Source organism: Girardinichthys multiradiatus, chromosome 1 (assembly GCF_021462225.1).
Source record: "Girardinichthys multiradiatus isolate DD_20200921_A chromosome 1, DD_fGirMul_XY1, whole genome shotgun sequence".
NCBI lineage: Eukaryota > Metazoa > Chordata > Actinopteri > Cyprinodontiformes > Goodeidae > Girardinichthys > Girardinichthys multiradiatus.
Window position 1 is genome coordinate 2,256,338 of NC_061794.1, and position 17,753 is coordinate 2,274,090.

General features: G+C 41.7%; 1 protein-coding gene across 8 annotated transcripts in view; it reads right to left on the reverse strand.

Annotated features, from left to right (window-relative positions):
- The window catches only part of myt1a (myelin transcription factor 1a), a 103,566-nt gene that overhangs the window by 15,027 nt on the left and 70,786 nt on the right, over positions 1-17,753 (reverse strand). For all 8 annotated transcript variants that reach the window (XM_047387013.1, XM_047387170.1, XM_047387093.1 and 5 more), the window contains 3 exons: positions 15,757-15,978; positions 14,916-15,007; positions 13,459-13,562 (listed from right to left, as the gene is read on the reverse strand). In XM_047387013.1, the coding sequence (XP_047242969.1) occupies positions 13,459-13,562; positions 14,916-15,007; positions 15,757-15,978 (418 nt within the window). The remainder of the gene's footprint in view (positions 1-13,458; positions 13,563-14,915; positions 15,008-15,756; positions 15,979-17,753) is intronic.

Consider the following 17,753-nt stretch of genomic DNA (forward strand, 5'->3'; position numbering starts at 1 on the left):
ACTGGAACATATCAGCATCAATACACAGTAGAACGGTAACAAAAAATACCTTTAAACAATCAAAGGTCCGTGGTAACAGTCAAGGTGTTTGCTTAGGGCTTGTTTGTTGGGGTGCAAGATGAGGTTTGACATTGTTTTTTCTTTGTGTTTTTCGCCTGGCTTTTACTTCCAAGATGTCTAGCATTGGCCAGAATTTTTTTTCTTTCATTAAAGATATGTTTTGCTGCTATTCTTAGTCTCAGCCTGATGAATCTGGTGGTTATTTTTCTTTGCACTTCGTGACATGAAGGAAGCATGCTTTCTAATAGATTTGCTTCTCTCTCTAGAGTATCCATGGCATTTGGGAGCTTCTTGACAGATTTATTGGACCTTGTTCTGAAACGTTTTTCAACTTTCTGGACCAGACTGAAGGCTTCATGTGATTGCTGACACAGCACCCCTGGTTTGAATTCCTTCAGTATCAATAGGGTACTGTGCTCTCCTTCTGAAGTGTCATCATTTTGCTTAATTGAACTTGAGCATCCATCACAGATGTTGGAATGTTTGATAACTTTATTTACAATGTATCCTGTAAGATGGTACAGAATACATGTTTCGCTGTTGGTGAGGTCAGGAGTACAGGTCCTTCTCAAAATATTAGCATATTGTGATAAAGTTCATTATTTTCCATAATGTCATGATGAAAATTTAACATTCATATATTTTAGATTCATTGCACACTAACTGAAATATTTCAGGTCTTTTATTGTCTTAATACGGATGATTTTGGCATACAGCTCATGAAAACCCAAAATTCCTATCTCACAAAATTAGCATATTATTAAAAGGGTCTCTAAACGAGCTATGAACCTAATCATCTGAATCAACGAGTTAACTCTAAACACCTGCAAAATATTCCTGAGGCCTTTAAAACTCCCAGCCTGGTTCATCACTCAAAACCCCAATCATGGGTAAGACTGCCGACTTGACTGCTGTCCAGAAGGCCACTATTGACACCCTCAAGCAAGAGGGTAAGACACAGAAAGAAATTTCTGAACGAATAGGCTGTTCCCAGAGTGCTGTATCAAAGCACCTCAGTGGGAAGTCTGTGGGAAGGAAAAAGTGTGGCAGAAAACGCTGCACAACGAGAAGAGGTGACCAGACCCTGAGGAAGATTCTGGAGAAGGGCCGATTCCAGACCTTGGGGGACCTGCGGAAGCAGTGGACTGAGTCTGGAGTAGAAACATCCAGAGCCACCGTGCACAGGCGTGTGCAGGAAATGGGCTACAGGTGCCGCATTTCCCAGGTCAAGCCACTTTTGAACCAGAAACAGCGGCAGAAGCGCCTGACCTGGGCTACAGAGAAGCAGCACTGGACTGTTGCTCAGTGGTCCAAAGTACTTTTTTCGGATGAAAACAAATTCTGCATGTCATTCGGAAATCAAGGTGCCAGAGTCTGGAGGAAGACTGGGGAGAAGGAAATGCCAAAATGCCAGAGGTCCAGTGTCAAGTACCCACAGTCAGTGATGGTCTGGGGTGCCGTGTCAGCTGCTGGTGTTGGTCCACTGTGTTTTATCAAGGGCAGGGTCAATGCAGCTAGCTATCAGGAGATTTTGGAGCACTTCATGCTTCCATCTGCTGAAAAGCTTTATGGAGATGAAGATTTCATTTTTCAGCACGACCTGGCACCTGCTCACAGTGCCAAAACCACTGGTAAATGGTTTACTGACCATGGTATCACTGTGCTCAATTGGCCTGCCAACTCTCCTGACCTGAACCCCATAGAGAATCTGTGGGATATTGTGAAGAGAACGTTGAGAGACTCAAGACCCAACACTCTGGATGAGCTAAAGGCCGCTATTGAAGCATCCTGGGCCTCCATAAGACCTCAGCAGTGCCACAGGCTGATTGCCTCTATGCCACGCCACATTGAAGCAGTCATTTCTGCAAAAGGATTCCCGACCAAGTATTGAGTGCATAACTGTACATGATTATTTGAAGGTGTACGTTTTTTGTATTAAAAACACTTTTCTTTTATTGGTCAGATGAAATATGCTAATTTTGTGAGATAGGAATTTTGGGTTTTTATGAGCTGTATGCAAAAATCATCCGTATTAAGACAATAAAAGACCTGAAATATTTCAGTTAGTGTGCAATGAATCTAAAATATATGAATGTTAAATTTTCATCATGACAATATGGAAAATAATGAACTTTATCACAATATGCTAATATTTTGAGAAGGACCTGTATCTGTGTCTCCAATCAGCTGCTCCACACGAAGGCCAGGACTGGGAAATGTCTCCTTAATATCCAGGAACTCTGCCAGAAGACTGTCGCCATCCTCCTGATAGCTTCCTGATTTTACAGTTGTAAGGAACTGCCCAACTGAGATTGATCTCAGTGCCTGGTGAAACTCCACTGGTGTTGGGACTGGATTCCTTTGCCTTATGCAGCTGAACAAGTTTTCAAGGCAGTCCTGAGTAAACCTGCTTGTCAACACAAACATGTGTCCATGGTCAAGCATGTCTTTCTGAATACCTAAAATTGTAGATGTGGCCATCACAATTCTTGTTTGCACTGGTTTCCAGCTTCCTGTAGGACCTATTCTAAGTCCACTGTTGGACCACTTGTTTGCTGAGTATTGGATTATCTGCCCGTTGTTGGACGTCACTGTGCCCCTCCAATGGCATCGGCCATTTTGTACCCAGGACAGCCTGCTCCTACATATCCCATCGAGCATTGCGACTGATATGACTGGGCGTCCCCAGTCTGACGTCACAGGATGCTATATAGGAGGCGCTCATGTTTGAAAAGCTGCCTTCTGCTGGAAACCAGATCCGGGATCGAAGAGCGCCACTTTAAGAGAAGAACTTTGTGAAGAGTTTCATTCATTCTCTCTCGTTGGACAACGAACTATTCATAACTGAAGTCTGTGGACTAAGAAGGCCGCAGAGTTCACTTTTGCCGATCGAAGACGTGAGTTAACACGTAACTGGAGACACGGAGCTTCGGAGAGACGATCCGCTACCGTGTTTCATTTTCAAGTCGACTTTGATGGTCAGATCATATTTTTCCTTTTTGTCAAGAAGACCGAAGGACAAAGACTGACCGTTCCCCTGAAGTTAATTGTGGACGCACAATTAACTCAACCCCACGTTTCCTCGCTCGAATTCCCTCGCTCAGGAAGAAGACGACACAAGTAAAACCCATTTCTTTTTTTTTTATATTTCTTTATTAGGAGGCCTGGGCAGGGTCAGAGGTTGTAGAAGCGATCAGAATCGCTGGTTAGGATCTCATGTGTTCTGAATAATATGTGCATGTAACCTTGCTTGTTGAAACTTTGATGTGTTATGTAATATCGGGATCCGCCGTGTTCCCCAGAGCTGTCTGTGTTTACTATCTGAACGCGGGTGCGTTGCAAAACTGGACTGTTAAAACGACCTCATGGTAAAATTCTCCATTTTACCTTTGTCTTCAATCTCACTGTGCTAGCTTGCCGCCGAAAGTTATCAATCCTTTGTTTCAGGAGTAAAGGGGGGAAGTTTTATGATCAGAAGATCATAAAAGACACTCTAAGCTGCGCTCCAACCCCCCACCAGTCATCACCACACCCCCCTCTTCATATCCTCTCCCTTCATCTGTTGTGCCATAAACTGCTGGTTGACTCGATACATACCCACTACCGTTTGTTGATTTTGCTTATTTAGATGTGTTTACCCCTGTGTGTGTAGAATTTTGCATGTTGAGTAGGTGACAATTAATAAATATTCACATAGATAAAGAGAGAGCGTTTGGTGTTTCATTGTGTGCAAAAAGTGATGTGTCAGTCAAAATAAGGTTCAAGTTCCACACGTTTCGACAGAAACGGTCGATTAAACAGTGACATCTCCGGCAATAGTTATTAACTATTACGGAGTATTTAACGGTTGTAATTGTCAGAGGCGTTGAGCCACAATTACAACACCAGAAACCTCTCTGGTCTCGATTTGTAAATGAGGATTTATGGTTAAGAAATGGATTTTGTCAGATTATGATTTGTAATTATAATTATTGATCAAGATTATTCAATCAATAATCATACTCCCAACACCACTGAAGAGTGCTAACATGTCTTGGAGGAATTTAATAGCTTTGTTGTACTCTTCCATCTTGTGCCTGCTGAGTCCCAGGGTCACAGGGTGACGAGAGGACATGAGATCAAACCAGTGGTTCACCTGCTCCAGAAACCAGGCTCTTGTCAGATTAGAGGTGGGTCGCTGCTCCTTCTCCACCATGTATTTTAGACCTGCACTTGCTGACTTACTAAAGACATTCAATGCAGGCCCCACCTTCATTTTGTCAAAATGACTGGGCTGAAGGTTTTTTTTGTGAAAGATTTGGAGCAATTTTCAAAGGCATTTGTTCTTGAAAATCTACCAAATCTTTCAAAGGACCCAGTGAAACCTCATTGTGTGGCAGACTCTCTTTTTGTACAATTTCTGGTGGAATTGTGAAGGTCTGACCACTAACCAGGGCACTCTTCAAATTCTTCACCAGATGAGGGACATCTGGCATGAAGTACAGCCTTTTGTCTGGTCTTACTGGGTGTTGGACAAATGTTTTCTTGTGGCCCACTCCAAAAGCCCGCCACATCGCTCGGTTAGCACTGCCCATGTCAGTGGTGATGTTTACCACAACAAGACCTATGGAAGCTGCTCTCTCAATGATGACTGGCTTGTAATTAGCTCCATTAGTGGAATTGCCACTAAAATGGTAACCCACAACTTGCTTCCATCTTGTTGTACTTCCTGCCAACATAAAAACACATGCATGTGTTGCAACTCCTGTGTGACCAGGCAGCGTCACATCCCCAAACAGCTTCCCTGTTCCTAGGTCCACAGTAGGGGTGATTGCCATTTCATCTAGAGTAAGTATACATTCTCTTTCCATCTCTGTTAAACTGTCAACCTTTAGTTAGAGCATGTTGAAAACTTCTCCTAGCACACCTGGTTCCAGCTTAATGTGTTGCAATCTTCTTTGCTGGGTTCTGATGTCAGGGAGAGGGAGACTCATGTCCTGAAGAAGCCTGTAGCCTGTTGAGCCCACAGAAAAGCGAAGTTGTATGGCTTTTTTAATGTGTTTTTGCTCCATCTAATGCCTCTCTTACTCTTCATACCAATAGCTTTCATTTGATCTTTTGTGAAAATGCTGCCAAAGTTCTTTTCCATTGTTAATTTTTTCTTTCGTAGGACTGCATTAATTTTCTTCTGTCTGTGAAGTTTTCCTTCTATTGTTCTTATGTTAATTTTTTGGTTTTCTAATTCCTCCCTCAGCTTTTTCACCTCGGTTTCCTGATTGTATTCCCTGTTGATGCATACTTCTTGCCCTGTTGACCCTGGCGCATCAGTTCCTGGCATGTCCCTGTCCTCTGAGGCTACAATTTCATCTTCTTTTTCCCCTTCACTTTCCCTCATCTCACTTGCCTCATTTCTGTTTCTTTCTTCCTTCATTTCTGAAATTATAATGGCACTGTTAGCATAAAGATTAGGTAAAAAAATTGAAACGTATTTAACACGGTTCGTACCAAAGTTTACTTTAGAACTATATGTGTGATCACTAGTCAGTGGATCAACATGCAGTGGAAGTTCTGCTGGACTTCTCATTGCAGGATCCTTCCTCCTCTTTGGTTCTGGGCGATGAAGAAAAAGGGTTGGAACTGCATCAGCCCTCAGTCTCACTTGGCCTGACTGTGCCTTCACAAACTGTCCTTTTTCAAAGTGTGCCTGTAAAGTGATTTATTTATTTATTTTCTTGCACATTTGATTAGGCCCTTGTGCATTTTCCAGTGCAGTGTGCAGATTGAACTTACAGCACATAGTTTCCTGTTGTTGTGACCTCTGGTGATGGTGAGGTTGCTTCTACTGACTTGAACCAACCATTTTTTCCTTCTTTCAGGATCTTTTGGGAAGCCATACATATGGATTCCTTTCTCTGACCGATTGGTGCATCCAAATGCAGCACACCCAACCATGGTAGCCTGCTGAACCTACAGAGGAACACATTTACTTTTTTTTGCCTTCTAGCTATGATATTGATTGTTTCTGTATTGTTTTCAGGGAGGTCAGCAGATGTGGTGACTGACTTCAAAAGGAGCTGCTGCCAATGATGCCAAGGAGGATGAACCCTCATTCGGACTTGGGCACATTTCTACCTTGTCCAGATTTGATCAGATACAATTTATTGGTGCAGATGTAATTAATAAATTGTATAAATGGTAGTGCAAGTACTTATTTATTAAAGCTAGTTTTGCATTTTACATATCTTACAATACATTGTTTGGTCATTTATTTTTGAACAATTAAGTTGTTTTGTCATCTAATATGATTTTAACTACATTTTGAATTAAATGAACATTTTAGTCAATGAATTACAATTTTACAACAGTTGTCAGACTACGGTCACAATCAACTCTGTTATAGATACAAGTACTCAGTTCACATGACAGCAAGAAATAGTATAATTATGTCTTCTACAAAAATTAAGAATTCATCCCAGGTCTTCAGTCATATTTTCATACAGTTACATATTTTATTAGGGGCCATCCGGTCCCTGTACGAGCGGAGCAGGAGTTTGGTCCGCATTGCCGGCACTAAGTCGGACCTGTTCCCAGTGCATGTTGGACTCCGGCAGGGCTGCCCTTTGTCGCCGGTCCTGTTCATAACTTTTATGGACAGGATTTCTAGACGCAGCCAAGGGCCGGAGGGGGTCTGGTTTGGGGACCAGTGGATTTCGTCTCTTCTTTTTGCGGATGACGTGGTCCTGCTGGCCCCCTCTAGCCAAGACCTACAGCATGCGCTGTGGCGGTTCGCAGCCGAGTGTGAAGCGGCTGGGATGAGGATCAGCTCCTCCAAGTCCGAGGCCATGGTACTAGACCGGAAAAGGGTGGCTTGTCCTCCTCAGGTTGGAGGGGAGTTCCTGCCTCAAGTGGAGGAGTTTAAGTATCTCGGGGTCTTGTTCACGAGTGAGGGAAGAATGGAGCGGGAGATCGACAGACGGATCGGTGCAGCTGCCACAGTAATGGGGGCGCTGTGCCGGTCCATTGTGGTGAAGAGAGAGCTGAGCCGAAAAGCAAAGCTCTCAATTTACTGGTCGGTCTACGTTCCTACCCTCACCTATGGCCATGAACTTTGGGTCATGACCGAAAGAACGAGATCACGGATACAAGCGGCTGAAATTAGCTTCCTCCGTAGGGTGGCCGGGCACTCCCTTAGAGATAGGGTGAGGAGCTCGGCCATCCGGGAGGAGCTCGGAGTAGAGCCGCTGCTCCTCCACATTGAGAGGAGCCAGTTGAGGTGGCTCGGGCATCTATACCGGATGCCTCCTGGACGCCTTCCTCAGGGAGGTGTTCCAGGCACGTCCCACTGGGAGGAGGCCCAGGGGACGGCCCAGGACACGCTGGAGGGACTATGTCTCTCGGCTGGCCTGGGAACGCCTTGGGCTCCCCCTGGAGGAGCTGGAGGAGGTGTCTGGAGAGAGGGACGTCTGGGCGTCTCTGCTGAGTCTGCTGCCCCCGCGACCTGGTCCTGGATAAGCGGAAGACGACGAACGAACGAACGAACGAGTTACATATTTTCCTCATTCATTTAAAAATTATTAAATTTTTTTATAAAATTTTAATTCCGCTCATTTTCCATCTGTAATTATTTGGATTTTTTTATTTAAATACATAGATCTTTCCACGTCCTATAGGATGTAGATCCGAAGGTAAGTTTGATCAGAGCTCTTAACTGCTGGCACAGAATACAGTTATAGCATCCCTGCTAGCATGTGCTAGCATGCGGAGGAGATCAGAAAGCATTTACATTAGGTATTGTTATTTCTGTTTGGATTTTCAAATTATGATTTAGTAGCCAGTAATCAGTTCATTATTATTTAATTACCAAAAGTCACAGGAAACAGTGAAAAAATTTGCTTTTTGCGTTTGCCTGAAGCCGTTCAACCTGACTGACACCGCTGAGATGTTTGGAACTATTGAGAGCTACATGAACCACGTGACCGCCTATCGGCGAGTTCAAAGAGTGTCGTAACTCTCTCTTTCTACGGCGCTGGGTGTACCTAATAAAGTGGCCGGTGAGTGTATATTCTGAACGAAGACAAAAGATTCTGAATGGCTTTGCCAGGAAGAGGTCTTGCTTTGGAGTCTTTGACATTTGCTTAAAACAAATCCAATGTTTTGTTGTTAGTTGGTAGAGAAGCGGACAAACTGAAAATATTGAAAGTGTAGCAGAGAGTGAGGCATGATTAAAATAATCAGATAGTGCCACAAACCAATGGGGTGTTGTCTCTATAGTTAAAGGGGACATATAATGCAAAATCCACTTTTCTAGCCTTTAAATACATTTTATTGTGTACTTGGAGTCTGTAGGAGTGCAGAAAAGTTTAGACTTTCCGGGTGTTGTGGACATTTCCTCTGTTTGGGTTATATTTTTTAATCCATTCAGTTTTCTCTGTTCTCAGAAGTCCATGATCTTATACAGGGGTTGGACAATGAAACTGAAACGAGCAGAGTGTGAAGGTTCAATTAGCAGGGTAAGAGTACAGTTTTGCTCAAAATATTGAAATGCACACAACATTATGGGTGACATACCAGAGTTCAAAAGAGGACAAATTGTGGGTGCACGTCTTGCTTGCGCATCTGTGACCAAGACAGCAAGTCTTTGTGATGTATCAAGAGCCATGCTATCTAGGGTAATGTCAGCATACCACCAAGAAGGACGAACTACATCCAACAGGAATAACTGTGGACGCAAGAGGAAGCTGTCTGAAAGGGATGTTCGGGTGTCAACCCGGATTGTATCCAAAAAACATAAAACCACGGCTGCCCAAATCACGGCAGAATTAAATGTGCACCTCAACTCTCCTGTTTCCACCAGAACTGTCCGTCGGGAGCTCCACAGGATCAATATACACGGCCGGGCTGCTATAGCCAAACCTTTGGTCACTCATGCCAATACCAAACGTCGGTTTCAATGGTGCAAGGAGCGCAAATCCTGGGCTGTGGACAATGTGAAACATGTATTGTTCTCTGATGAGTCCACCTTTACTGTTTTCCCCACATCCGGGAGAGTTACGGTGTGGAGAAGCCCCAAAGAAGCGTACCACCAAGACTGTTGCATGACCAGAGTGAAGCATGGGGGTGGATCAGTGATGGTTTGGGCTGCGATATCATGGCATTCCCTTGGCCCAATACTTGTGCTAGATGGGCTGCCAAGGACTACCGAACCATTCTTGAAGACCATGTGCATCCAATGGTTCAAACCTTGTATCCTGAAGGTGGTGCCGTGTATCAGGATGACAATGCACCAATACACACAGCAAGACTGGTGAAAGATTGGTTTGATGAACATGAAAGTGAAGTTGAACATCTCCCATGGCCTACACAGTCACCAGATCTAAATATTATTGAGCCACTTTGGGGTGTTTTGGAGGAGCGAGTCAGGAAACGTTTTCCTCCACCAGTATCACATAGTGACCTGGCCACTATCCTGCAAGAAGAATGGCTTAAAATCCCTCTGACCACTGAGCCGGACTTGGATATGTCATTCCCAAGACGAATTGACGCTCTATTGGCTGCAAAAGGAGGCCCTACACCATACTAATAAATTATTGTGGTCTAAAACCAGGTGTTTCAGTTTCATTGTCCAACCCCTGTAGTTCTTATAGTTCTTATTTCTTGCAGCTATTTTGTTGTCCAAGCTCATGTATTTCTACATTGAAAGAGGATAAGTTCAGTTTGTTTGTTGGGTGTATTAACCCACACAATCCATTACGCCGTCCCCCAGCATCAGAACCTTTTCGAAGTGCCTGGTTAAAATTTATTTTTCATTGAAATGTTCCCACATCAGAAAAATTTCTCTTTGTCTACACAAAACACTTTAAAGAGGAGTGCAACATCTGCCACTATGAAGCAGAATTTGCTGAAAGACCTCATCTGATTATGGGGTCAGTTCCTTTTGTATGTGGAAATGACATACACATCAAAGCTGCAAATAATGCTAAAATGACAAGCTTTATTTTAGACATTTTAGACAATTTATGGTGCATTCATATGATGTCCTGGCCATTATTTTGATAGCGGTAGCACCGTGCCCTCTGCCTATGTTAGTGCTGTGTGCTCGCTGCTAGCTCCTTGAGAACATAACTGTTCTGCGGTTGTTTAAATATGAAATGCTGCAGGGCATTCCACATGTAGCAGTATATCTCGGATGACATTTTGATCACTCGATCCACAAAAAGAGAGTCTCTTGGCAATTTGGAGCAAGTGCCCCAGAAGAGACTTTCTGGGGCAGGACTGGGATTGAAATGCAACAAATGTGTGTTTCTAATTCCAAATGTGACCTACCTGGGGCATAAAATCTCAGCTGAGGGGCTCTGCCCATTGTCAGACAAAGTGAGAGCCATAAAAGAGGCACCAAATGCCAAGAATGTTAGCGAGCTCAGATAATTTCTGTGCATGATAAACTAAAATGGCAAGTTACTTCCCAAGCTGTCAAAGGTTTTGGTGCCATTTTATGCTCTGCTGCATAGTGACAAAAGGTGGCAGTGGGGTGAGCAGTAAGAAGCATCTTTTAAGAAGGTAAAGAAGCCCCTTCAGTCTCAGCTACTGGTTCATTATGATGCAGACAAAGAGATCACTCTGTCATGTGATGCCTTGCCCTATGGAGTAGAAGCGGTTCTATCACATGTCATGGAGGATGGCTCAGAGAAACCTATTACTTTTGCATCACATACACTGCTGCTGAAAAGGGCTGTTCACAGTTGGACAAGAAGGGTCTCGCTATAGTTTTTGCTGCTAAACGTTTCCATCAGTACTTGGTGGATCTTTCACCATTTACACTAAACATAAGCCCCGAATTAACCTTTTCAGTGAGACCCTTTGCATTCCACCTTTAGCATCAATACAGAGATGGGCTCTCACATTGTCGGCGAATCTTATACCATTGTATTTAAAGCAGGGAAGGACAATTGCACTAAGTCGACTACCTTTTCCAGAAATCTCTGTTGGTACATATGTACCTCCAGACACTGTGTTTTCTGAAGTTCACTGAAGTTATCTGAAACACCTGTTAAGGCAAATCAGATTAGACATTGGACAGGAAGATATCCTGTTCTGTCATAAGTCAAGAATTTCTTCTGCCCGGCATGGTGGAAGATGAGACATTGAAACCATGCTAAACATATGTTGGAGCTGAGTCTATAAGATTGCTGTATTTTCTAGGGAGCCAAAGTTGTCATTCCTCATCCTGGATGTTCACAAGTGGTAGAAGAGCTTCATGAAAGTCACCCTGGTGTGTCATGAATGAAAAGCCTTGCAAGATCCTACGTGTGGTGGCCAAACAAGGATCAAGAGTTGAAGAATATGGTAAAATCGTGCACACACTGTCAGACCAATCAGATCTTGCCACCACCAGCACCCTTATTCCCCTGGGAGTGCCCTGATCGCTCCTGGTCTGCATGCAGATTTTGCAGGCTCCTTAATGAAACAGATGTTTCTGATAATGGTGGATGCTCATTCTAAATGAATTGAAGCTCACATAATGAACAATATCACAGCACAGTCAACAGTTGAGAAACTGCGTTAAGTGTTTGCAGTTCATGGGCTACCTGACAGGTTGGTGATGGATAATGGCCCAACGATCACGTGATCTAGTGAGCTATTTTGTGAGTTCATGGCACAGAATGGCATTCATCGCATTCAGACTGCTCCATTCCACCCTGCCTCGAATGGTCTGGCTGTTCAGACAATGAAAGAAGGATTGAAGCAGATCACGGATGGTACTCTTGGCACGTCTATCACAGTTCCTATTCGAGTACTCCCTTACTCCACACACTACCATGTCACGCGCTCCAGCAGAAATGCTACTGTCAAGACTGGATCTGCTGGGCTCGGAGATGAAGGCCAAAATGGGGAGGAAACAGGAGAAGCAGAATGGAGCAACATGATCACTGTTCCAGAGAGAGACTCTTAAAACCAAATGACAGGGTTTATGTGAGAAACTTCAGCAGCTCTGCCAGTAATCAGTATCTGCCTGGAATTATTCTAAAGCAAAAGGTCCAGTGTCTTATTTTACTGAATTGTCAGATGGACATTTCGTTCGTAGGCATAAAGATTATGCGCGCCTGCGTCATAACACAAAGACGGAGGATGGAAGTTATTTACTTATTGTCAATTCCCATGCCAAGAGGCATGTACGTTTTAACAAACTCTTTTGGTGTATCTGTCATTGATTTTGTAGAAGGTAGAGTTTGTGGAACCTTCTTTTTGTTTGCAAACAGCATGACCTTTGTCTTGTCAGCATTTAGGACTAGCCTTAGACACAGCAAATCAGGCTGAATCCAGTGAAATGCAGGTAGAGCAGTTACAAAGGGATCATAAATCACAATGAATACTCTTCTAAACTGTAAAAGAAGACTACCTGCTCTGCATATAGTCAGTTTGCTTTTGGGAAATAATTGAGAGCAAGGCTGCTTCTCTGAGCATCAAGCTAGTGAGTTTTTACCCTTTTTAAAAGCAGTTAAATGCAAACTTGGCTTAGAGTTTGGAGCGTATACTTTTATTGAAGGACTCGATAAACATGTCTAGCAAAACCTGGGCCTGTTGCTTTCAGAATGTTTTATAACATTCAGATGGGAAGCTGTCTGGGCCAGGACTTATACCACAATTTAAACATCTGACAGAAGATTCAACCTCAGTTGCTGTGATCGGTCCCTCCAGTTCTTAGGCCAGGTTTTGAGCCAGAGAAGAATCTGGCTTCAATCAAATCTGGCTTCATTTGTAAAACAAATGCATGTAAGTGCCAAAATTACACCATTTCTAATGTCCCATAAAATACATTTTCAGATTAATATGTGCAATTCATACATTAAGTAAAATGTTTTAGAACTGCACAAAAACTGTTGGAATAGATTCAAGACAAGACACTCCTTCATATTAAAATGGGTAAACAGACTACATCTCTTATGTTTCCCAACCTTTTGGTTAGGGTATGAAGATAACCATCGTCTATCTTCATGTTCAAGTTGATATTAAACATTTTTGAAGAAATATGAGAAATGACCAAAAAAAGAAACATACCTGGGTTTTGTTAATTGTTTGACATTTATATTGTCAATTTTGATAACTATTCTACTAACTTTCCATTGAGTAAATATCTGACTGGGGAAAGAGTCACATAAGTGTGTGTGATTACAGGTGTAAATACCTACATGTATGCACATATCTAAAAAATTTTAATCTCCTCTAAACATATATGTATTTATACATAAATGTCCATATGCTCAGTAGTGTGAAAAGAAAATCAAATGCCTTGCTTGTGTGCTCAAACTTTGCCAAATGAGCTGATTCTGATGGTCCTTTACAACCTGTCTAGCTCCACTGTCAGACGATGTCGAGGATGTTTTTTTATGTTTAGACTCATGCTAGAAGCATTGAGCTTACCTGAGTTTGCAAATTCATCATATCTGCCTCCATGTCAGTGTTGGACTCATTCAGCTCACTGATGTCCTTGTTCAGCTGCTTAATATCTTCATCATTATCCAGAACTGGTTGGCAGAATAACACAGAATGGGCAAACAAATTCAGACAAAGGCCTGCTTGATTCTGTTTGTCTCATTTTTATAAAGTAAACTCTAAATACAATGTATATTTATATTTAGACATGACAGTCTATGTTAAAATTCCCTTACAGAAATGTAATCTAAAACATCCCAGATTTCCTTGTACCCCACCCCTTTGAGTCACTAAGTGTTTGATGGCACATTTCTAGCTATCCAACCGGCTTTGATGTAAAAACCTCTTTTTTCTGTTTTTTGGGTCAGGCTTAGTCTTCATGATGAGACTTTTTAACACACAAGTCGACCCTAGTTACTAACAGCAGTTACAAACAGCTCTAGTACGAAATGACCCTGAAACTCAAACTGGCTGTTTAGCTGCTGTTTAAGACTCTAGCCTTAAAAAGGATAAAGCCTGTGCATAAAATATTTGTGTCAGGCATGACCTACTGATGGGACAGCCAAAAAGGCTTTCTGTTATTGAATTCAGGAGGATTACACAAGCAAGATGTTTTGCATTAATCCATTGCTACCAAGGTTGCTCAGTAAGACGATCAAAACTTTCTAAAAGATCATCAGGAGATTGAGATGAAAAAGCCGCTGTACTGAGCTGGATGATCCCACTTGTTGTCCATGAAGACACAGACAGAAATATCAGCACCAGTATTCCTGTAACAACTTCTCCACCCTGACCCCTCAATTGAAGTCTGTTGTCACCAGCTTGGGTGTTAAAATAGATGCTGCCCTTATGTTTGATAACCATGTTAATGCTGTGATAAAATCATCCTTTTTTATCTCAGTCATTTGTTGTTGACCCAAAGCTCTGCTATGAGTTGCATCTGTTGATGTCTTTATATCCCACTTGAAAACACTTTCATTCATTGTCTTTTAACACAATGTGACTCTGACATTGATTGTGCTGTTAATTCAGATTTATAAAAACACTATGTTAGTGTTTTTAGGATTTCAAATTTTCCTTATCTCTGCCTTGTGTTTTTCCTTTTGTGTAGCCCTTTGGTCAACCATGGATTGTTTTTTTGTTATATAAATAATCATTATATGATATCGTATAGATTCAAATTCTGCAGTTATAAAACACTCTGATATTCTTATTTTGGATAGTATATTAACTTTGCTCATAAACAGTTTAGATTCTGCACATCATTGACCATGCTAAAAGTAGGTTATTTACGAAAGAGCAGAGGAGCAGGAACCAAATGAAAAAATAAAAGGCAAAAATAAAATAAAAATAAAAACATTTAAAATGTGTTTGATTATAACTAAAAGAATCACAATAAAAGCATTGCATACATATGGCAAACAATATTACTGTATTCATCTTACCATCACTTGCTCTGAACTTAGCTGTAATATATTCGTCTCCAGGAAGCTTGGCTTTCTTCTTGTTGGCTGGAGCTCTCGGACATCCTGACAGACTAAAAAGAATTTCTTGTTATGATTTTGAGAGGTGGTTCAACAAATTGTGTAGCTTCCTGGAGAGATGAAGTTATTCTATGAAGTTCTTTTAGTCATATTTGGAAGAGAGGGAAGCATGAGAATGTTTTTAAACTAGCTGAGAAGTTCAGAATATCAATAATTTGCAGAACACAGTGTCTGACATAACAGTAATGTGCTCAGCCCAAGATTAAAATCTCTGATTCTGCTGTGCAAAACCTGTCCCTGTTGTGAATGACTATTGTTGTTGTTTATGATCTCATATTTTTAGTTGTCCATTGCCAGATTATTGCATCAGTGTGCACCTGCCTTATGAGTCATATAGTTTGCATTTAATTATTTGAGTGTCAGGTAATTTTTTGCCACACTTGTTATTGCAAAATACAACTAACTTTCAGGTGCCTGCTTGCTAAATTCCACATATGGATTCCTCTGTAATGCACTATGAATTAGAAAATGCAAACTGTGGTATTGATTGACCACACCTGAAGTCCAAATCCATAATGTAAAAGTTTCAAATACAGCAGTAATCCCAATCTCACGATCATAAAGTTGTAATAAGCACATTAGTAAACTGTTTATTAGCACTTTTGTCACTTTTTGTGTACCATTAGAAAAATCACAAATATAATTTGACCCATTCTATATACTGCTGGTGTTCAATGTCCAGCTACCCCACACATCCAAAACCAAGAGACCAAAACCAACTTTTCCTCAAAAAGTAGGATACCTCCGGTGTGTCAAGAAACTGCCATTTGCATGACCAGAACCATCACATCCTGGTGTTGGGCAGGTTGGCCCTTCGGTTTTAAAGGTCTTCCAGGAGAAAGGAGTGCCATTAAGAAGACCTTCCCTCTGGCGCTTTGCTGCAAGTGGGCAGCCGTAGGCACTGCGGTGGGTAGCATACTTCCCACTGATGTGGCCAAGACTGTCACAGCCAGGAACTGGACACCTGGAGATAAGGAGAAATCCTAGTTTGACTAGATGGTAAATGGACTGAACTTATATAGCGTTTTTCCAGTCATACAGACCGCTCAAAGAGCTTTACACTAGAGCCACATTCACCCAATTGCACTCACTAACGCTCACACATTCATACACCGATATGCAGATCGGTAGGCAACTTGAGGTTAAGTGCCTTGCCCAGGAGCACATCGACATATGGAGGGAAGCTGGAATCGAACCCACAACCTTCTGATTGTAAGACGACTACTCTTCCTACTGAGCCACAGTTTCTTGTTTTATACAAGGAACACATGAGGCTAAGAGAGGATGCTTAAATTCCAATTTGCAATTCTTCTAATTTCAATAGAAAGCTATGCCAAAATTACACCTTTTCTAATGTCCCATAAAATACATTTTCAGATTAATACGTGCAATTCATACATTAAGTAAAATGTTTTAGAACTGCACAAAAACTGTTGGAATAGATTCAAGACAAGACACTCCTTCATATTAAAATGGGTAAACAGACTACATCTCTTATGTTTCCCAACCTTTTGGTTAGGGTATGAAGATAGCCATCGTCTATCTTCATGTTCAAGTTGATATTAAACATTTTTGTAGAAATATGAGAAATGACCAAAAAAAGAAACATACCTGGGTTTTGTTAATTGTTTGACATTTATATTGTCAATTTTGATAACTATTCTACTAACTTTCCATTGAGTAAATATCTGACTGGGGAAAGAGTCACATAAGGTGCGACGGGTGAGGAAAGAGAAAGTCAGAGGGGCGTGAAGTCGCTTGGCGTAAGCAGCATTGCGGTCAGAGGAGAAAGATGTGTAACTGGTGGTGGTGAAAGAAAACTTTTAGCAGCCTAACTGGGAGTGAAAGTTTGGAATCAAGCTCACCTGTGAAAAATATTGATTCCAGTGCCATGGAGCCACAAATTAACTGTGCAAACGGGTGCGCTGCAGAATAAACACCTGATTGGAACAGCAGGATGTCAGCGGGAGGAATCGGTGGGCGAGCTTGTTTCTTTTTGTTTTTAATAGCACAATCAACTTGCCTAGTTTTTTCTGAGGAATCAATGTTTGTTGTTTTTTTTTTGTGGACAGGGAAGGGTGCTATGAATAAGCTGTATGGACAACATGGTTTATTGGATTTCGGACAATTACAACAAATTATGACTTACGGCGTACAAACATTTAATTTCTGAACTGATTTTTCCCTTGGAATGTTACATGGTATCTGAGTTATATGGTTGTTCATGTTTAAGTTGCTTTTTGGGATAATTTACCTGTGTATTTGATGTGGATCTTCAGTTTGGTGTTTCTAAGTAAATCATGATGCTGTGATTTTAGCGTCTTCTTTGGTTAACCTTTGGGATGTTGTGGAGAGTGTGAACTCTTCTTCCATGATCTGCTGGGGTAGAGGCATCAGAGCCAGGGATTTAAAAACGCTCAACAAGCTAATAAAGAAGGCTGGCTCTGTTCTGGGGACTCTTCTGTAACCTCTGGAGATCACTGTGCAAAGAAGGAATCTTCATAAAATTAAGGACATTATGGAGAACCCGGAGCATCCTGTCTTCAGTCAGAGGTTTCTTCATATCTGCTGTAAAACAGACCATTATTGGAGATCCTTCCTGCCCACAGCCATTAGCATCTACAATGCCTCTTTGAAGAAGCCTGTATGATATGAGCTATAACAACATTTCATTTCTTATTATGATCAAGTTTTTTTGAATTTGATTTAAATTGAGTTGAATGTAATCATTTTGGGTGT